Source organism: Podarcis cretensis (genome assembly GCF_951804945.1).
Source record: "Podarcis cretensis genome assembly, chromosome: 7".
In the NCBI taxonomy this organism is placed as follows: domain Eukaryota; kingdom Metazoa; phylum Chordata; class Lepidosauria; order Squamata; family Lacertidae; genus Podarcis; species Podarcis cretensis.
In genome coordinates, this window is record NC_137176.1 from 70,393,326 (window position 1) to 70,415,378 (window position 22,053).

At 43.5% G+C, this 22,053-nt stretch overlaps 1 protein-coding gene across 3 annotated transcripts; it reads right to left on the reverse strand.

Annotated features, from left to right (window-relative positions):
* Positions 1-2,576: 2,576 nt before the first annotated feature.
* SNX31 (sorting nexin 31) lies at positions 2,577-21,659 on the reverse strand. 3 transcript variants are annotated; one of them, XM_079984837.1, is made up of 14 exons: positions 21,483-21,658; positions 20,022-20,096; positions 17,194-17,308; positions 15,597-15,661; positions 11,192-11,302; positions 10,626-10,716; positions 10,098-10,185; positions 9,612-9,681; positions 8,208-8,300; positions 6,572-6,775; positions 5,926-6,024; positions 4,979-5,056; positions 4,072-4,125; positions 2,578-3,433 (listed from the first exon to the last, which is right to left on the reverse strand). In XM_079984837.1, the coding sequence occupies exons 1-14, from the start codon at positions 21,546-21,548 to the stop codon at positions 3,335-3,337; spliced, it is 1,308 nt and encodes a 435-aa protein (XP_079840963.1). In that variant the 5' UTR covers positions 21,549-21,658; the 3' UTR covers positions 2,578-3,334. The 3 variants fall into 3 exon arrangements, with proteins under 3 accessions (XP_079840964.1, XP_079840963.1, XP_079840962.1); XM_079984836.1 differs by having other exon boundaries at positions 2,579-3,433; positions 4,072-4,128; positions 21,483-21,657; XM_079984838.1 differs by lacking the exon at positions 4,072-4,125 and having other exon boundaries at positions 2,577-3,433; positions 21,483-21,659.
* Positions 21,660-22,053: the final 394 nt, after the last annotated feature.

The window sequence follows — 22,053 nt, forward strand, 5'->3', positions numbered from 1 at the left end:
GAAAGCCTTTCTGATGCAATGCTTTGAAGAGGAGGAACGGAACTGCAGAGCTGGAAAGGACCTCGAGGGTCTTCTAGTCCGACCCCCCTTTGCAAGGCAGGAATCTCAGCTAAAGCATCCGTGCAGGATGGCCATCCAATCTCTGCTTAAAAACCTCCGCCGCCTTCCATTGTCGGAACAGGAGAAAACAAGCTTGCTCCCAACTTCCCTGTGACGGTTCTTTCTATATATAGGGCAGGCAACCCCCAACCCGGCCCTGTTTTGGGACTACAACTCCCATCATCCCTAGCTAACAGGACCAGTGGTCAGGGATGGTGGGAATTGTGGTCCCAAAAACATCTGGAGGGACGAGTTTGGGGGTGCCTGATATTGGGAGATGGTTATCATATCTCCTCTTCGTCTCTTCTTCTCCAGGCTAAACATACACAGCTTCTACAAGCACTCATAAGACTTGCTTTCCTGACCCTTTATCGTCTTGCTCGCTCTCCTCTGCACATGTTCCGGCTTGTCAATACCATAGCTGTCAGTCAACTTTCCCCCTTTTTAAAGAGAAATCATATTCGGAATAATAGGATTTCCCTTTAAAAAAGGGGAAAGTTGACAGCTATGGTCAATATTCCTCTTAAATTGTGGTGCCTAGAACTGGACACAGTATTCCCGCTGGGGTCTGACCAAGGCAGAATAGGTTGCTCACTTCCACCACGTTATTTTGCCAATTTGATGAGAATAAGCCCCCCATGGCTTCTTGAGTTTATTTTATGTATGTAGTTAAAGAAACACACACACATTTCTAGGGTGTGTTTTAAGGGAAGGGTACTGTAGTTGGTTTCTTGGGGATTAAAGTCTGTCCAGCTGCCATGGGGTTTGTTACTGGAACATTTTATTTCTGCACGCAGAATGGTTTTAAATTAACCCTGAAAAAAGGAGTGTTGCCGTATTTGTCCAATTCCCCTGCCCTGCCCTATGTTTGTGTGAGATACACACTCAGAGACAGCAGGCATGCTTAATTAAAAATAAAAAATCAACGAAACGAGCTTCTTTAACTAGTCTGCCTTATTCTGGGTACCACATTGGTTTCTGTGTGCTGTATTCCCAATGACTCCCGCTCTGCAGGTTACATGGATTCTTGGAGCGTCGATTGAAGACCATTACTATGTATGCAAAAACAGCTGAGACTACAGCCGCTTTGGGTTTTCAGCGCTGCCTGGCTCAGGGAGCGAAATGACGTGGAGCAGAGAGATGATAGAGCGTCGGGCAAAGCGAGATCGATCCAGCAGCGCCCCTGGCGGGCTGGCTGGTGTAGAAACGTTATGCATCAGCAGAACACGCCCCCCCCCCCCGCTGTGTCTAGTGAGAAGCAAGATTAGCTCGGTGATAGATAACATGCTTCGCAGGTACAGTCATACCTCGGGTTACAGACACTTCAGGTTGTGTTTTTTTTTCGGGGTAAAGGGACCCCTGACTGTTAGGTCCAGTCGAGGACGACTCTGGGGTTGTGGCGCTCATCTCGCTTTATTGGCCAAAGGAGCTGGCATATGGCTTCTGGGTCATGTGGCCAGCATGACTGAGCCGTGCACGGAAACACCGTTTACCTTCCTGCCGGAGTGGCATCTATTTATCTACTTGCACTTTGACGTGCTTTCAAACTTGTAGGTTGGCAGGAGCTGGGACCAAGCAACAGGAGCTCACCCCATCGCGGGGATTCGAACCACCAACCTTCTGATCGGCAAGTCCTAGTCTGATCACCTGCATCCCTCTTTTTCGGGTTACGGACCGCCAAAACCTGGAAGTACCGGAACAGGTTACCTCTGGGTTTTGGCAGTCACGCATGCGCAGAAGCGCTAAATCACACTTTGCGATTGCGCAGAAGCACCAAATCGCAACCCACATGTGCGCAGACGCATCCTGCATGGATCACGTTCACAACCCGAGCGTCCACTGTATTGCAGGTTCGATCTCCTGGTAGGATTGCAAAAGGGGTGTTTTCCAGTGTAGATGGACCAGTGCCTGACTCCATACATCTTCTAGCACTTCCCAAAGGATGTTTCACCTGCCCCTAGCATCCACACTGGTTGTCTAACACAAGACCATGTTGCCTCAGCAGGGGCCAATATGATTTCAAAAACTGGATAGAATCGTGTAATTTTAGAGTTTGAAGGGACCCCGAGTGTCATCCAGCCCGACCCCCCGCAATGCAGGAATATGCAGCTGCTCCATACAGGGATCAAACCTGCAACCTTGGCGTTATCAGCACCACACTAACAAACTGAGCCATCCAGGCCATGTGTTGAGGTGCCTCGTTGCAGGGGACTGGACTAGATGCCGTTGGATCCTATTCAACGCCACAATTCTATGATTCTATTAGCCCATAAGGCAACTTTTTTTCCAACTTTGCATCTCCACTAGTTGACAAACTCAGGCGACTATTGAGCAGTGGGGGGACAAAGGATGATCTAATGTAGCCTTCCCCAATCTGGTGCCAATAACCAGGGATTATGGGAGTTGTAGTAGTGACACCTGGTGTCCACAGTATTTTCAGCTTTTTAAGAAGTGTTTTTTTTTGGGGGGGGAAAGAAATAACAACATTTATAATAATTTCACAGTGCTTATATTTAACATAATCACAGGTTGTTCACCACAGTTATCTCCCACCTTGCATATTTTTTTTAAAAAAACACTCATACAAAACATAGTAGGTTAACAACAACAAAAAGAGACCAAAATTGTAATATGTTGGAGTAATTAAAACTGGAGCATTCCTAACAGTCCTGAGGGTAATTATTCCAGTAGTCAGTGCACAGTTGGGATGCAGGAACGGGTGGAGATAATCAAAAACATGTCTGCATTTAAACAGGTACTGGAGGGAAGTAGGGATCATTGTAAGATGATGTACTTTGTACATAGGAAGACCTTACCACAAATTCAGTGGCATTGTGTAATTTATCATTAAGCTGAAGACCTGTGGGGAGACAGTTTGTATCCGTGGAACAGAACAATGGTAAACATTCCAGAGGCCAAAGATTAACAGCTTAATGTCAAAGACTTTAAAAGGTGTTACTTTGATCCAAGATATGCAATGTTTCCCATTTTTTTAAAAGGTCCTGTACATTTTTTATAATAAAATGAAATATATGTGCAAAATATTTACAGTCTTCCCCGTTATAACAAATTCTGGTTCCCAGGAGCAGCTGATTTTTTTAAAAAAACCTCAAGAACAAAAATACACGAGGAGTTAGAAAATGTAGACTGCTATTAAACAGAGGACAACTGCTGTGATAAGTTTGCTATTCCTCATTAAAAAAAACCCTAGAGGCAGCAGCAGCTGAAGTGCAGGTCACAAGTCTTCTTCGCGTATTTTCTCAAACACGCAGTCATCCTCATTTGGTCTACTAGCGTTCAGTTTTTTTCTTGGCTTAAAACCAGCATGAAATATCTGCACAGAATCAAATACAGGATATGTTACACCAAGAGATCCAAAAAAAAAAAAAAAACCCTCCAGTCAATAATACATGAAACACACACCAGTAGAACACCACCTAACTGTGTGTTGGGGACTACCACCAGTGGCTATGCTAATGATACGTAACAGGAAAGAAAAGATTTGTGAAAGCGAGCAACTATCAAGGTTTTTGATCCTGCTTTCTCCAACCTAGTGCTTGCAGATGTTTTGGCAGCCTATACTGGCTGGGGCAGATGTGAGTCATAGTTCAAAATATCTGGAGGGCACCAGGTTGCAGAAGGCTTTCCAACAGGTATTATAGTTATAGTAATGCAGCAATTGTACTGAACTGACATAAGAAGGCAGCCTCTATGACGCAGTGATAATAACTGTTTATATGGCACTATGACGTGTACAAAACACTTCCGATAATAAGCTCAGTAATCCTCACAACCACCAGGAAAGGCATGTCAGCGTCACCATCCCCTTATTGAAGATTGTGTGTGTGTGTGTGTGTGTGTGGCAAGGTTAGGAGGAGAGAACAGCAACTTGCATTAGGGACCCTAGTCATCTCCTTTCCCATCCCAGCCCCTCAGGTCTCCACCCAAGTTTATGTCATTTAATTCACAAACCTGACTTGGATGGATGCTTGGTTTCTTAGCTTTACCTGGTTCAGGAAGTTCAATCTGCTAAAACAGATAAAATGTAATAAAAATGATAAAATGTAAAGATCATTGCTAGGCAGAAAGATAAACACAGAGGCAGGCAGCATGTAACTCAAGTGTATTCACACGGGGAGACACTGGCAAATGCACTATAGTATCAGCAATTTTAATCACATTTCTCTTTGACCTTGTGAACATGATTTCCATTTATATCAAGCACCAGTGGCATTTATATGTGGAGAAATGAATGAATGCAGTGGGTTTGGGGTTTTTTTTGGTTTTTTCCTTTAAGCAATGAACCAATTTCTGTGGTGAGCCTAGAATCTACAGATACCAGACAATACTCACCCCTACTGGAAAAAAAAACATTGCTAAAGTTGCCCTGAATATGATTTATGAACCTTATCCAAGAGGATGTGTCATTCTATAGGTTGATGATCAAATGTTGATCAAACTTCACTCTCACTAGGTTCCTTGGCCTCCCATTTACAAAATGGAAAGTATGCATCTTGATTCCATATGCATGTTTACTTGGAAGTACTTTCTAGTTCCATTGAACTCAGTAGGATTTGCTCTTAAGCCTGTATATGATTTCAGCCATAGGGTGGGTCAAGTGAGGATCTCTGGAGCCAGTATAGGCTGGTGCCCAGCGAGGCTGGCAAGACAAAAGGCAGGGAGACCAACAGCAGGCCCAAGCCAACAGCAGGCAGAGCCACTTTCTGACTGGCTGTAAGTAAGGCCGGTAGGGGCTGGCTGAGTTTGGTGAGGCAATATCCCAGTCGCTCTAATCACCCGGCCTCCACCGTGCAGGAGCAAAGGAGCCAAGAACCTCACATCAACAGTCAGGCAAACTCGATTGTCAAACATTGCTCACCATTTCTTGATCACCTTTGGTTGCTGTCATCAGCTGCTCCGATATTATCTTTTTTAAGCAGCTGCTTAGGAGAAATGCCTAGACGTGAGATAAATATTACATTTTGATTTTAAGTAACAAAATACTTTATATGCAGAATTGCTGCTTTCCAGAGTACATCAGCCTTGCTCTGTGGTTCGAATGTTTTTTTACTCCCAGCTTAATCTATCCGATTGCAGTCCGCTAGCCATATCATTCAATTTACTCAGGAAAGTAAACCTGAACAAGCCTTTCCTGATGTGAACCTAAACATAGAACAGTAATGCCCGGGGGATATTGTCTCTTGTGAATTGTCATCCATAAGTAACAGATATAAGGCAACTTTTTTTTCCTTTATATTTAATACTAGGTGGAAGAAAGCAAGGGGATGAACACAGCTTAGCTGTAAAAGCACATCCTTTGCATCTATAGTGTGCCAACTTCAACCCCTGACATTAGCAAAATGGAGGAAGATGTCCGGGTAAGGCCTTGCTGAGCTGTTGCCTGCAAGGGTTAGGTCAGGGGTGGGAAACTTCTGGCCCACAGACCTAATTAGGCCTTATACGAGTACCAATTTGCCCTGTAAGGCTATTATTACCCACAAACCACACCCACCTGCCATACCTGATGTGACGTCAGGTGTGAGGGAGGTATGTCTATGGCTACAAATAAATGGTCAGGAGCTTGAAGTGAGCTCCAGATTATTCCACTGCAAGCAGGGCTCCCTGGGCAGAAAGCACCACTGGGATCAGATGGACTGGGATTTCCTCCATTGGGAAATGCACCTTTAAAGTGGGTCTCTAACTGCTAAGAAACAATCCCCTCTGAACTTTGGTGCTGCAGTTTCAGCAGGCACACAGTACATGGTTGTTCACTCTTCAGGCTTCTCCTTTTATGTACTTTATACGTTTGTATTATGTGATACAAACCTGCTTTGTGTTAAAGGCAATCCATCTCCAGGTGTCAGAATCATTGTACTCAAACCTGAGCTCCAGGAATTGGTCAAGGCCTTGGCCTGTAACAGATCCCTAAGTAGTTTTAAAAAAACGATGCAGTAATATTAGTCAAGAGGTCCTCCAGTCTATACTGATGCCTAGTCATTACGCTACACTAGTATTCAGAGGATATCTCCAATGTTGGTTTTTTTAGAGAAGACCCACTAAAATTGTTGTATGCAAGTTAGAAATGCCCACTAACTTCAATGGGTTCACTCTCAGCAGAACTTTCATCCCCTGTTTTCTACATGCAGCTATCACTTTCTCCTAGGTCAGAGGAGAGTGCTTAGAGAAATCTGAGGTAAGGCAAGACTGCAGAAGTATCAACTTAGTCTACCGTTGAATGATATTTGGAACACAGAATGTTAACAATGAACAACTTCTTCCTAATATGTGTATGTGCAGCAAGAAAGGTGCATAAAGGCAATCTAAACTAAGAATTTGTGTTATTGCTTACAAGGCAGGGCCTCTCATTTAGGATTTTTTTTCTCATGAGACTCAAGTTTAAAGGAAATCCAGTACAAGAAAGTTAGCATTAAACAACGTGGTTAAGTAGTGAAGTTGCTCACAAGGTACTTACTAGAAATGTGACCTGCCAGCACCTCACCCTGTTGATCTTGAAGCTGACCTCTTTGATCTGGTTGCTAGGCAACTTTATGCAGCAGCTAATCTCATTATTCCCCACATGAATAGCAGCAGTACAGCCTGCTTCAGGATAGTCACAGGAGCAAGGAGCGAGCTTAATGTATCCGTAGTGCTGGACCTCCCGAGCCAGCTCTAAAAACTGTGCAAGAGAAACAGAAACTGGAGGACAACAGTGGGTTATATACTGTACCACATGATGCAGGAAGGTACTGAGGGCTAGCAACTTCAGCAAGGGACCGAAAGCCAAGGACTCTGTTGTTATGTGGATAAGCCCCCGCCCCCTCAAACATACTGTGGGCCACGTCTCACATATAAAATCAATGCAGGAATTATCCCAGTGCTCATTTGAGAATATACATGTCAATGCCAGGCGGGGATGATTAACACACTGGAAAAAATGTGTATGGCAGTGCAGATGGAATACCTGACACTATTAGCTTTTATCAGTAATTCCTTTCCAAAGTCTTCGAGTAGCTTAAAGAAACTGGAACGTGAGAAGAAAGGCAGAACTCAACACTGTGGTTCTGCTAGCACTATGGAACTTCTGCAGCCAGCTGTGCACCCTCAAAATCTGCTCCAGGGGGTTGGAAGATCCCCCAGAGCGCATTTTGAGGTGCACAGGGAGAAGAGGAGGAAGGGGAAGTCCACTTGTGCGAGAAAAATTCTACATGAGCAGTGTTGATTGCAGCAAGTCTCCAGGCCTCATCCATTTAAATCTGGAGCACTCTATAGGAGTTGTTCTAATCTTGTAGCAAGTGATCTGCAGGCTATACTCCTGCTTTGCATGTCTAGAAGTTTGTCATTGTACAAATGCTACAGGAAATTCTGCAAAACTGGCTTATTATTTCTCTGTTGCCTCTCTTTGTATGCTTATAACAAACTGCATTTTCACCCACGAAATAATTAAATACCGCAGCAGGCATTCTGTCTATGGAGGCAGAGCTGGAGATGCTAATACAGAGTATGCTGGGGTTGAAAGATCAGAAGGGGTCTGGGTCTCTAGGTCTGCTCTTTCCCCTCTCTAATCCAATCTCACATTTCATCTCCTGGCTCTGCAGGAAGAGCTTAAAGAAAAAGGCAAATGGGTAGAAGCTGGTCTCGGTTTGCCAGAGAGCAACCTTTGCAATAGCTTTGATGCAGGCAAGAGAGCTCGTCTTCCTTCCTTCCTAACACATGATTTGTAATATGCATGGGAAGTTAATGCTCCTCCAAACTGTAGATGGGCCTCAGCTAATTTTCACGAACAACATCAACAGAATCTAACACACCTGGACAAATTTTGTGAAATGGGGACTCGTTTTTTGTGCAGCTGGGCTTGGATTAATAGAAAGAGAGTTTCCCATCCTCATCTCTCCCTGAGACCCCTGACAAGCCACTCTGTTGGGGTCCAGCTTGAGCAAACTGGCGTGGGATGAGACACAAGGAGAGGATAGAAGATTCTTTTGCTTACAGAATAAAATAAAAAATCCTTGGCAGAGCTGAAGAACACAGCAAGCCTTTATAAGCAGATGCTCTCTCTGGTGTCTTTGCACCACAGCATGCACCCTGAAAAGGTTAAAACACTGTGTTACCTTCATTTTGTTAGGTGCTTTCTGTAGCATTTGAAGCTTCTGCATCTGTCCGTCTGTAGGCTTGATCCAGTTCTTCTCCATTTCCTGTTGAACCTTAAAAAGAGAAAAAAAGGTATGTATTAAAGTCCCCGATACATTGTTCTCCCTGACTTAAGAGTCCAGCAGCCAAACCACCAGACCAATGAGCTCCTCAAATTGCCAGTCCTGCTGATCCATGTGGGATCAGGTCCCTCTGACATGGCAGAAGGGGCACAAGAATGGGGGAGAACAGTTCTCTGAAGCAGCACAATCAACATGACTTTGCAAAGAAATTGTGGCAATAGCATCCTGCAACCCTAGAGTCCCACTATGCCCACCAGGTACTACTAAGCTGCAAGCAGCTACCCAGTTGCTAGCTCAACTGTCTGCATTACTGCAGCTCAAATAATTCTCATGATAGAACTGTGACATAAAAAACCCTCAGCTGTAACATGCATTGCAAGCACCAATTTATTTCATTTCAACCCAACATGGTGGCATATCACGACTCTCACATAACTATTAAGCAAGCATTTAGCATGGTGCTAAAAACCCTTACCTTTTTGGGGGGGCAAGTATTAGAGTGCTAATCTCTAAACCAGTTACTGCTGAATTACCCATTTCCTCCCTTCCCCACATTATGGGCAGATCTTGAAGTGACCTGTGGCAAAGTTCACTTGGGGTTAAACCATAGATGATGGCAGCAGATTCAGCTGATGCTTAAACTCAGATCTGTGACAACTGTACGATTTTAAACAACAAATGGGGTACACAGAGGTGATGAGTGGTTCAAGTCTTCCGCCACCCACTGCTTATCTCCCTGAGGTTGCTCTCCTCATGAGCAATGGGCTGTAGCTCAGTGGTAGAGCACATGTTTTGCATGCCAAAGGTCATGGGTTCAATCCACAGTGTTCTCCAGGCAGGGCTAGGATGAATTCCTGCCTGAAAACCTTACAGCAGCTGCCAGTCAGTGTTGGTCATACTGAGCTAGATGGACCTGGTATAAGGAAGTTTCTTAAATTCCTACATTTCCTCCCAGCCAGGCTCACATCGGTTTCAGTAATATTCTAATGCCTGGGAGGGAGAGAAAGAAGCCACGAGGAAGTAATCTATGAGGAATATTTACAGACCTTTTGCTATGAACAACCCCCTGTGATGTGTTTTAAACCCAGATCTATCACTCTTACATCTGGTTGGGCCAGCCTACTCTTTGGGAACACCTATTTGTTATTATACATCAGGTAGCGTTGATGGATGGGAGTTAAGAAGCTCTGCTTGTTCATGAATGCCTACTTTTAAACACAAGAAGTCAGTTTCTTTTCATAATAGTATTTCAGGAGTAGTGCTTTTCTAAAAGGAACTCACCTGCACATGAAAAAACCTTACCTGTATATAAAGTAAGTTCACTGAAGTTCTGCAGTTCATAAGCATTTTATCAAGGGATGGGTCCATGTACCTGCCCAACAGGGAGAGGGAAGTGGAAAGTTTAAACGAAACAAAGCCACTGATCCAGTGAAATATCTACAATGAGAACTACTACTGAAATACTGTATTTCTGCCCTTCCTCCAGCATATACAGTGGTACCTTGGGTTACATACACTTCAGGTTACATACGCTTCAGGTTACAGACTCCGCGAACCCAGAAATAGTGCTTCAGGTTAAGAACTTTGCTTCAGGGTAAGAACAGAAATCGTGCTCCGGCGGCGCAGCGGGAGCGGGAGGCCCCATTAGCTAAAGTGGTGTTTCAGGTTAAGAACAGTTTCAGGTTAAGTACGGACCTCCGGAACGCATTAAGTTCTTAACCCAAGGTACCACTGTATATACATTTTAATACATCTTGCTAAATCCGCTTCTTCATCCTCCTTGCTTACCACTTTCTGATCCCAATCTTACAAGGCGATTCTTTCATGCTCTGAAGACTCACATAGGGAAGTTCAAATTCTGCCAGTTTTTTCAATACTAGAGGTGAGGGAGAAGAAAGGGGGGAGGTAATTTTTGAAACACTTTTTTAAAAAGTTGACTTTTTTTAATATACATCTTTTAAAGCACACATTTGTCTCCTTCATGCAATGCATTTTAATATGTGCTTGCGAAACACACAACTTGTGAAGTAACCCCAACCTCTTCCAACTTAAAAAGGAGAAAAATAAAAAGGGTATTTTTCCAGCAAAAGCAAACCAAAGGTTCTTGCATTTTTATGATATGATAAAAGGTTTCTCTCCATGCAACATATAGGCTTTGCTTTAGGTTTTAAAGTCAACCAAAAACAAAGAGGAAAAACCAGAGTTCAGCCAAAACGTTGCTTCTACACAGCCATCACCCATAAAGCCTTTCCACATTGCACAAATAGAAAGGAATGTGAATGCAATGTCTAGTATACTAAACAATGCACCTCTTACCAGACAGCTCCCCATTGTTGTGATCTTGAATAAGGAACAAGCTGAAATAGCCTATTAATTCTCTTGAAAGCTCAATCTTGTACGATACAACCTGGAAGGGGGGTGGGGAGAAAAGAGAGGTACTTTCCCATTAAGATTACAAATAAGTTACGTTGTTTAAGACAATATTTTGAAATGGCTTTTGTATCAGGGTGGATTAGAAAAATGCAACAAATAAATCTGTTTCTGTTTCCCCACAGAGGTTTAGAGAGATGAAATAGAAATATTGCAAGTTTTCACATTCTTCATAACGGTTCATCATGAAAAATGAGTTTTAAAAGGCTCTTACATATCTGCCTCACTGATTCTATCTATGGGTGTGTTTGTACTGGTTCTTTGTGCCAGAAATCACTAGTTCAGTCCAAATTGCTCCATTTCATTTGGGCTTGGCCACCAAGAAATAAGTGTCTTTTTAAGCTAGTACTTTGGTTGAAATATCCGGACAGACACAACAGCAACGTATTGCTTAACATGCTTGTGAATTGGTTCCTATGAGATACTGTAAAGAACATTTAAAAATTACTTGCCTCTAGCACTCTTTCAGCAGTATCTGATGTCTGAATATCAATTCTGAGATACCGTCCATCAGCAAGATAAACATCCAGAAATGATTGTTGGGTTTGTATTTTAAATGTATCCTGCAAGACATGAAAACATGGGATTGGAGTGCCTATATATGTGGTCCTTGCATCTGAAAGCGAATATTTCAGCTTCTTCACTACAGGAAAAAAATACGGTGGGTCGTTAAGCAAACTAGGTCAGAAATGGATGGTCAGTGGTCAGGGCTGAAGGGAGTTGTAGTCCAAAATATCTGAAGGGCAACATGTTTTCTATCCCTGTTTTTGATCCCCAAAATAGTAAAAATGGTCAACTGGCTTTGGTAAGATTAAAAAAGCAGATGTTGAAGTCTGCAGCACTTAGTTGATTAACTGATTATGTAAATTTTATTTTTTTTAATCAGTTAAAGAAGTGCAACAATTAAACTGTTTATTTTTAATCTAAATGCTTATAGATCCAAGCCCTTCTGAGAGCGGAGGCAATATCTCTTCTGATATGGTCTGCTGTGACACAGCAATGCAAGCATCTGAAAAACACTATTTTCTTCTGAATTGCACCTGCTCATATACAAGTTTATGCAGATTTGATTAATTATAACTAATTGATTAAAGTTATACCTTAAATCAAACGACAGCGCTGCAATAAAATATAGTTGTGGACCCTAGGCATTTAGTTACAAACACACACACAAACTTCTTATCTCTCTTCATGATGACACGAAGCAACAACTATTTTTAGAACTAATTATGAGCATTAAGGAGTGAAAGGTGGCAGCTTCTCCTTCACCTATCTCATTGCTTTCAAAGTAGTTTACTTTCTACAAGATGTGCTTTGGATTACAGCCTTAGTCTGTACCAAAGGGTTGTATCCAATGCTAGTTCTATTCAGGTCTAGCCGACAAGGTGGCATCATCACGACCCTCACACATCCATTAAACAAGCATTTAGCACACTGCTAAAAAAGAACCTTACTTTTTTGCCAGTGTTAAGAGTGTTAATCTCCAAGCCAGTTACTGCTGGATTATTCATTTCCCCCTTCTCCCCATTATGGGCAGAACTTGAAGTAACCTGTGGCAAAGTGCACTTGGGGTTAAACCAGAAATGATGACAGCAGATTCAGTTGATGCTTAAACTCAGAACTGTAACAATGGTGTCCAATTTCTTACAAAAGTCTTCCACCATCCACTGCTTATCTCCCTGAGTTTGCTCTGCTCATGGGGAATGGGCTGTAGCTCAGTGGTAGAGCACGTTTTGAATGCAAAATGGCATGAATTCAATCCAATGCATGTGTCTATAGAACATGAGACTCTTAATCTCTGGGTTGTGGGTCTGGGCCCCACACTGGGCAAAAGAGTCCTATGTTGCAGGACGTTGGGCTAGATGACCCTCATGGTCCATTCCAACAGCACAATTCTGTGATTCTATGATTCTAAGTACCTCACCATTCTACGGTCTTGGAGATGTTGAAGGAAGAGAGCCCTGTTTCACTGCCAAAGATGTCCTCAACCCATCCAGAGTGGACACATAAAATGAAGAATGCTTGAATCTGTGTTGCCATGCTCACAGCCCATTCACCAGCAAACCTCTTCACCGAGCTCTGTGCTTAGAATATCACACTATATTCCTTTTTTGCCCTTCCACTACACCATCAAATTCACACCAATAGTCACTTCTACTGTACAGTCTCACTTACAAGGATTTTTCATTTACGGATAGGTAGCCGTGTTGGTCTGCCATAGTCAAAACAAAATAAAAAAATTCCTTCCAGTAGCACCTTAAACACCTTGGTCTTTAAGGTGCTACTGGAAGGAATTTTTTTATTTTGTTTTAAGGATTTTTCATGCAAGTGTTAATACTGAAAAATCCTAGGAGGGAAATCATGTGCTAAATATTGCCACTACATTTATGCAGCAACTTAAAACAAATAAATTAGAGGATGTTCTCGGGTCATGCTGTACCAGTAGAAATTCTACAGAGGGGAGGAAAACGTTTGCTCAGCCGTTTTACAGCTCCTCTTGTTACAGGCCATCCAGAAAGGCCCTAGATCCTCTATAAAATGTTTTGCAAGAAAACAGCACTGAGTATCAGAACATCTCTATTAAAAGCTATTTGCTTAGAATATTTCATGCTTGGACAATGTTTACTTAGCCTTCAATTGCTGTTTTATAAATGCACTTACAAGTACATAGTGAAATACAATGGACACTTGCTGTTCACACATAATTTATGATCCTTCCCATAAATCATCTCTCCTATTGAAAAAAATGACATATTGAGATTTAGGCTATGTGTCTGGCATCATAATGCAGCACTAGCTAGCCTACAGACATTTGGTGGAAGGAATGCTAACTAGGCATTCTATTGCATGGCTCTTCTCATGCACGGATCACATTCCTGGACAAAAGCTCTGGGTTGGGCATGAGAACAGCTTGCATAAAGTACAATCTGACATTTGTGATGTTCATGAACTACTACACAAAGTAGTAAGAACCTGAGTTACTTTATTTGGAAACCATATACAACATGGGTACACTGCTGCAGGCCTGAAATGTGCTCTCTCCAACAGAATATTAAAGTATGTTGGGGGGGTTGTGTGCTCCAGTACAAAACTGCTAAGCTGAAAGCAATAATGAAATTTGATTCTATTTGTTTGGACACGAACAAGGTAAGGACACTGTTTTCATCTCCTACTACATTTAATTAAATCTTAGAGGACTTATGCTATCACTTATGTCATCAATTCAAGTGCATCCCAAAACGTTGGGTTTGTGCACTTAAAGGAGATTAAATGACTGTCCCCTTAGAGCAGGAATGAGGAACTATGGATCTCCAGATGTTATTTGATTCCAAATCCCATCAGCCCTAGCCAACATGGCCTACGGTTAGGGATATAGTTGGTATTGTATTCCCAATGACATCTGGAGGGCTGCAATTCTCTGTTATGCAATAAATGCAGTTTAAAAAACAACCAACACCTGGCTTTTTGCAGTTTGGAAAGTGATGGGGAAATGCATTGAATGTACGGAATGAAAAAATTATTAACGAGAAGATACAAGGACAGCTTGCAAGCAAATAGGAATGAAAGCTGAATGAAGACTGGACATAATTTTAAGTTTTGTACAAGCAAACCAAGATCAGTACTTAATAAGTAGGTGATCTGGCGCTGCCTTGAATATAACACTTCATGCATCTGACTGAAGTGGGCTCTAGTCCACGAAAGCTTATGCCATACTAATAAAATGAACTCTTGTCACATCATTTAAATGTCCTTGCTGTCTGCGTTACTTAAATGGTATTATTTTAACTGAAGGCCATAAAATATTGATAAAATTACTGAAACTAAACTCTGCTATCACCATTCCAAACTTGCAAGGCCTTAGGACACTGCACCTCCATGAGCATAAGCATATTTACACTGTTTCTACTAAGGAGAATATAGGCAGAGAGGCTAGAAGTTCAAGTTGCAACACTCTGAAGTACGTGCCAGACTGCAGCTGTCGCCACCATTACAAGATAAAGAGATGTTGACATCTTCACATCAACACACTTATCGTTTCTTGTCCCGACATAACCCAAAGCTATTTTCTTGAAGCCAAGTCCCAAGGAGCATGCTTTCTTTTTTAAAAAAAGTGCTCAGAGAGTTTTCTGGGAATCATCTAGTGACCGTAAGTAAGTAAGTAAGTAAGTAAATAAATAAATACATACATACATACATACATACATACTTACATACATACATACATACATAACATAAGCAAACCCTTTTGCCACACTTAAAAAAAACAACCAAAAACATTAGGGGCATGAGAATAACATTAACTTTTAAACAGATCAGCTTATATCAGATTGAAACTATTGCCAACTTGGAAGTTAATGCAGCAAAGTAGGCAAAGTTAAGCAGTAAGGATCTATTTATCCTGCACACTAATATCAAACTCAAAGTGCAGGCCAAAATGCCACCATCCAAGGAGGAGGAGGAGGAGGCAGGAGCAGCCTTGAGGGAACCCTTAAGGTTTGCAGAAATACAAAAAAAGAAAGAAAGTGGGGGGTGGGCCCTAAGGGGAAGGGGGTGGACCAAAACATTGCAAGGAGAACTGAGCATGCTCATTGGGCGTGGAATGGTGGCTCATTGGGCGTGGAATAGAAGGAGAGGAAGGAAAACTCAGAGGGAAGGATGAATGGAACGGAGTCCCCTGGATATGGTCATGGCTTCCTAACAAAGAGAAGTTCACACTATGGTATTTTGTGCCAGCGCCCATTTGTTACTTTCTAAAAACAAGTTGATTTTTCAGTTCGTTTTAAGACAGAATAAGGTGCAGAGAGCACAAGGCAAGCACTTTTTCCAATAGGTTTTCTGTGAAAGACTAGAGTTTACCTGCTGCAATTTCCTAAAGAAACTAATAAAGACATCACTGTTCGTAATACTAGGATCGATCGACACTGAAAAACAAAAGCACAAAAATCAGGACCGACAGCTTAAAGGATTATCTATATATGTAAGCTTTCAGTCATTTTACGATTGAAAGGGAAACTAACAATATAGATCTGAGGAAAGTACATGCATATTCAAGACAAACATGGTAGAAAATAATTATTAAGTTTGTATAATTGAATGTGGATTTTTTTAAATAGCACATTGGAGGATCCAGAAAGGATTGTGTAGAATGGCTTTCAGGAGTAATGATCATCACATTTCATAAGCTCCTGATGAGAAGTCTTATAAATCAATATACACAGTGATGCTTTAGATGACCGCATTTTCTCCTCACCCTTTCATTATTAAGGAAGGATTCAGGAAAATAGATTTAATTTAGGTACTGGTTTTTTTTAATGTATTATTTAATGTTTATATCCCATCTTTTTCTCCAAGGAGCTCAAGGTGGCATAAATGAATTCTCATTTAATCCCCACAACTACCTTGTTAGGCTGAGAGGCAGTGACTGGCCCAAGGTCACCCAGTGAGCTTCACAGCCAAGTGGGGTTTTGAACCCTGGTCTCCTGGTCTAAAACTCTTAACCGCTACAACCACACTGTATCCAATGAAGCTCAAACAGGGGGCATTTCCTACCCCCCCCCCCGTCCCTCCTGTTCCCCCTGCCCAAGGGTAAGGTAAAGGTAAAGGTACCCCTGCCCGTACGGGCCAGTCTTGACAGACTCTGGGGTTGTGCGCCCATCTCACTTAAGAGGCCAGGGGCCAGCGCTGTCCGGAGACACTTCCGGGTCACGTGGCCAGCGTGACAGCGCTGCTCTGGCGAGCCAGAGCCGCACACGGAAACGCCGTTTACCTTCCCGCTGGTAAGCGGTCCCTATTTATCTACTTGCACCCGGAGGTGCTTTCGAACTGCTAGGTTGGCAGGCGCTGGGACCGAGCAGCGGGAGCGCACCCCGCCGCAGGGATTCGAACCGCCGACCTTTCGATCGGCAAGCCCTAGGCGCTGAGGCTTTAACCCACAGCGCCACCTGGGTAAGAGAGTCCATTCAGGCAAGCTGCTTCCACCCAATTTCCCCCAATCTTCCCTCTTGCTGCATCCATCCTATGCCTTTCCTGAGAGTCCCCAATTGATGACTATAATGGGTGAGGAAAAAACAGGGGGATCCTCTTTCTTGTGCACCGCATCAGATGCAACTCATATTATATAGATAGATAGATAGATAGATAGATAGATAGATATAGCAATTTGAATTGTAGTGGTGGTGCTTTTAGAAAGTTGGCCTGAAGGCCATTGGCTAATATGAGGAAATAACAATACTGTGCAGCCTTTATTTAGTGGAGGTTTTAAAGAACAAGACAGACCAGCATCTGTAATAAATAGTTTGGGGCTAAATAAACATGCTCAGCCCATGAGAACAGATGAGATACCATCTAACGGTTTATGATCCAATGAAATCATGTATAAAATTTACATTTGCACCATGTGTCATGAACCACTATTGACGTGTGTGTGTGTGTGTGTATTAAGGATTCACGGTACCATTCTGTAGATATTGTTCAAGTTGAGCTCTCCTTTCATCAGCCATTGACTTCGTCATTGCGAGGTAGAATTTTGGAGGGAACGCAGGCACACCTTTCCCAAAGACCCGCCTTAACTGAAAAGACAGGGCAACTGGATACAGCACTTTACTTGTTAGAGAAAAGAACGACAGACTTGCTGGACTGGAAGAGCAAAGCAATTCTTATATTTTTGAAATACAAGGGGCTGTACGTCCCCTATTGTCAACCTAAATGTTTCTGTGAATCTGGAGAGGGAGAATCGACAATTCATGTTCTTACGTATTGCTCTTTTTATCATGATATATGTACAATTTTTACTGAACCCTTTTAATGGAAATCTCCAGGATAATCAGATGCATTTCATGTTTTCTTTCCTCCTTTCAGTTCAGAATACATCCAACTCTTACAGGGTGGCTTAATAATGAGCTATTGCGTGTAAAACTTGTCAGGGACTACTAATTTTAGTAAACTTGTAACTTATGCCTGGTGTTCCACATTACCATACACTTACTAGTAATTCACTTTTATGGTTCTCCATTTCAATCAATCAATATCAATTTGCTGTTCTAGCCAAAGGCCATGACAACCCCGTAGCAACCGTACCAATTAAAACAATACAGATCATAATATGACCCAACATCCATGATGCAAGAGAGGTTGCCAGAAACACCAAGGAATGCAAATCCAGCTTGATTTCAAATTAAACCTCCAAATCACAACAATTTATAGTGATTGTATCTAACTCCCTTTTCCTGATTTTTTTGTTTGTTTTTGCAACCAGTGTATAGAGGGCCACTCTGGAAGCTTTTACTAGAGGTAGAGTGTAACAGCAGCAGAATGCTGATGCCTCACATGGTTCAAATGGAAGAAGGCTGTTGTAATAATGTTAATAATGCAATATGGTTACCTGGATCTTTCTGATGAGGGTACGCTAAGAATCTGTATCAGTGATAGCATCTTTCCGACAAGAACACTGAAGCTGGGTGCTGGTGGCTAACACAATCTGATTTTTCTGACAGATAAACACTGAGAGGCCATTGTCTCTCATGCCCAGGGAAGGTATTTGACATTATTTATTTCATATTGTAGGTTACAAAGTGTTCCCACCTGTTAAAGGCACCTGAAAAATGAGAGAAACCTGTTCTTCTCAATGTTACTCAGTTCTCCTTTCATAGCTTTTGGATATTCACTAATGCCAGTTGGGATTAAAAGAATAAACTTTAAGCCTTAAGTAAGCAAAAAATCAGCAGAGAGGAATGAGAGAAAAAATAAACTTTACAGTGGTACCTTAGGTTAAGTACTTAATTCGTTCCGGAGGTCTGTTCTTAACCTGAAACTGTTCTTAACCTGAAGCACCACTTTAGCTAATGGGGCCTCCTGCTGCCGCCATGCCACCGGAGCACGATTTTCTGTTCTCATCCTGAAGCAAAGTTCTTAACCCGAGGTACTATTTCTGGGTTAGCAGAGTCTGTAACCTGAAGCGTATGTAACCTGAAGCGTATGTAACCCGAGATACCACTGTACTTCAACTCTACATGCCTTTCCCCCTTGCCTTTTTACTTTGACTTGACCTGAAACATATATCTGCCATCCTGACATTAAGCCTGAGAGATCCACCACAGTTCAGTCCATGTTATATCATTGAAGTCACTCTGGTCCAAACACTGGGCATACTGTGATACATCCAATGTAAGTTCTACTCAAGAGTATACGAAATGAAGTTAATGGCTATGATTAGGTCCATTAATTTCCATGGATCTAATCTAAGTGGAACTTTCCGAAGCGCAGGCTTCGGAGGCTTCACGTTGCTATCGCTGAAGCCAAGGAGCCTGCATTCGCCCCATAGGACGCACACACATTTCCCCTTCATTTTTGGAGGGGAAAAAGTGCGTCCTATAGGGCGAAAAATACGGTATTTGCTTTTAAGAAGTATTGGCTGCATACTGCCCAATATTTACTGTCCTTGACCTTTGTACTGGGGAAGGCCAAACTAATTATCTATTTCTAATTCCGAGAATATTCTTGGGGAATGTTCCCCAAGTGCATGAAGGGAGAACAGAAATGTACCGGTAATTAAACACTTTTGAGGCATACACACACACACACACACACACACACACACACACAAAGTTTCATTTGACAGGAAACTGCTAGTATGCAGATAATCTCATTCATTCGTGTAAAAATTCAGATGGATATCAAGTGCTCTGAACAAAGGGAACATTTACATAGCTACCTATCGAACCTAAACAGTAGACCCATATGTTCCTGAATTTAGGTGACACTCTCCACTCACAAATCAATGAATGTCAGAGAACGGGGATGTGCAGAAGGCAGATCATGATCTACTGGAAGATCTCTGGGTGATCTGTGGTAGACCACAATGATTTCTGACTCCCAATTGCATAGCTATAGCAATAACAAAATGAACACTTAAAAAAAATTAAGACTGCAGAAATGAACAAAACTTGGTATAACCAGGGATTAATTTTTACGTGGGAAAACAGTGAATCTCAGTTCTGGAACTCAGAAAAAAACCCTGTACTCAGCAGTAGCTGAGAGGCACCATATTCTTTCGTTCTAAGTGCAAATCTTTTGTACCTTGCTCCAGCTGGCAGATCTCAGGACTCTAGTAAAATACAAAGTAGATTCAACAAGGGCTGGAGTCTGACCTTCCCCCGCTGTAGAATGTACCCCACTTCCATGTAAAACATATCCTCCGAAATGTTTTCTGGCAGAACATGAAAAAGGAGAAGCGATAAGCGATAAGCAAAAGGGGAAGGTGACCAGTGAACCGGAACATCTTACCTGTTCATTCCAGTGGTGTAACTGACTGTAACGCACCTTGCAGAAAAGGAAGCCTTCGAGATACACAGAGTACAGCTGAAAATACACAGATTCTCTAAATAAATCCTCTTGGGAGAGTTAGGGGAATTTATCACTTCCTATTATCTGCATTTCAAACTTTCTTGCATAGAGCCCCACAATTCTTCTCACGCAGATCCTGCAAATTCCCCAGACCAGGGAATCCTCCTATATGACGGCACACCCATCATGGGTCATGCCTCCTCACCCTACAATCAACTCACAATTCCCATCATACTGCTATTCATTCCCATGCCTTCCCCGAGTACATTTAAAGTACATTGCGTCCCCCAAAGAACCCCTTAACAGAGCTGCAATCCCCAGCAACATCAACCCACTACAGCTCCCAGGATTCTTTGGGGGGAAATAATGCATTTTGAGAGCGCATTAAAGGGTGTACATGCAGCTCTCTGCCTACCCTAGGCTTGCTAGATATTTCTTATTTTAAAAGACTGGTCGCTCCAGATCATTTGATCATTTCGGGTATTGCAATGGGGTGCTTAATACAAATGAACAAGGGCAATCGTAATTTCTTCAAATATAGGGCGAGAATCTTCGCAGTTTACTTGAGAAACAGGGCACAGTAGCAGATGATTTCCCTTCTTTTGGCCATTTTATAGTCTGAGCCCCCCAACCCCGTGAAACCACGTGCCAACCACATTCTACTCTCTCAAAGGCTTCTCTTTCCTGGCGCATCAGTACAAATCTGTGCCATCCAGGCACAGGACCCCCCCCCCCCAAATCTTGACTCCCGCAAAACCCACCCTCCTTCCCTACAGACGCTATTCAAGTTATTTGCCTCTGGCAATCGCTCCCCACTCCCAACCTCCCCATTCCTTTCACACAGAGGCTGTGCATCCCAGCCACCCCCACCCCACATGCCACGCAACCCTCCGCCTCCTCCCCTCGCATACACACACGCCCCATTTCCCCCACCTCAGCTGCGCATAAAGCATCCCCCAAGCTCAGCGCCAAACGACGCGGACGGATCCCTCAACCAATTGCTTGCAACGGCAAGCCAAATCCACGCTCTCCTTCCCTGTGGGAACCCCCCCCCGACCTCCATCTCCCCCTCTCAGACCCTCCCCACCGCGCCCCACAACAAGCAGCCCTGGAGGGAAAGGCGAATGATGCAACGCGGCTCTTAACCCGCGTCAGGTGCGCGCCTCTCGCCCTCCTCGGTTTGCGTTCCTTCAGCGCGCAAAAAAAAAAAGGCGCGGCTCCTGCCAACTTGCGGGCAAAGTGGCGCTTGCAGCGTGTGGTGCGGACGCCTCGCTACTTCCACACACACACACACACAGGCGCGCGCCTCTCTCTAAGCCGCCCTCCTCACCGCCAACGCGGTTACTACGGTCGCCCCTCCGCCCTCCATCCCTGCCTCCCGCTTCCTCCTGGCTACTTCACCACATAGCGGCCGCCAAACTTCTCCAGCAGCTCTTCGGAGAGAGGGATGCTGAAGTGCATCTTCATGGTGGAGGCGGAGAGCAGGCGCGCGCGCCGCCTCGCCAGCCCAGACCCCGCCGCGTGCCTGGCCAGGCTGTGCTAATGGGGCAGGGCGGGCGCGGGAGCATTTGTTTTCCCCACGTGATGGCGGAGCCGGGACGCGGCTGTCTCCTCCCTCCGGAGGGCGGGGAGCAGCAGCAGCAGCAGGCCAGGCCAGGCCAGGCGTAGCAACAGCAGCAGCAGCAGCAGCAGCAGCAGCAGGTGGAGATCGTGGAGCGGCCGCGCCAGGGAAATCTCTTGGCTGGCTTGGCTTCCCTCCTTGAGAAAGACAAACCGGGTAGGGAGCCCTCGCCACTACCCAAAGGGTGTATTTCCCACCATGTGGCAGATAAGGTACTACAGTACACGGTGTATATTGAATTTTAGGGGGAAAAGGAGAGTAGCCTGATCAAGTTATGCCCCCCTCCTTGCAGGGCCGGATTTAGGTTTGATGAGGCCCTAAGCTACTGATCAGAAGGTCAGTAGCCCTAAG

What these genes read in the sequence shown, in the direction of transcription:
- SNX31 (XM_079984836.1), bottom strand. Translation starts at nt 21,548, where the DNA reads ATGAAGATGCACTTCAGCATCCCTCTCTCCGAAGAGCTGCTGGAGAAG. An exon ending in AAGATTGGGATCAGAAAGTG is followed by an intron (nt 9,682 to 10,097) that starts GTAAGCAAGGAG and finishes CCTGTTGGGCAG; the next exon opens with GTACATGGACCCATCCCTTG. An exon ending in AAGCACCTAACAAAATGAAG is followed by an intron (nt 6,776 to 8,207) that starts GTAACACAGTGT and finishes TCTCTTGCACAG; the next exon opens with TTTTTAGAGCTGGCTCGGGA.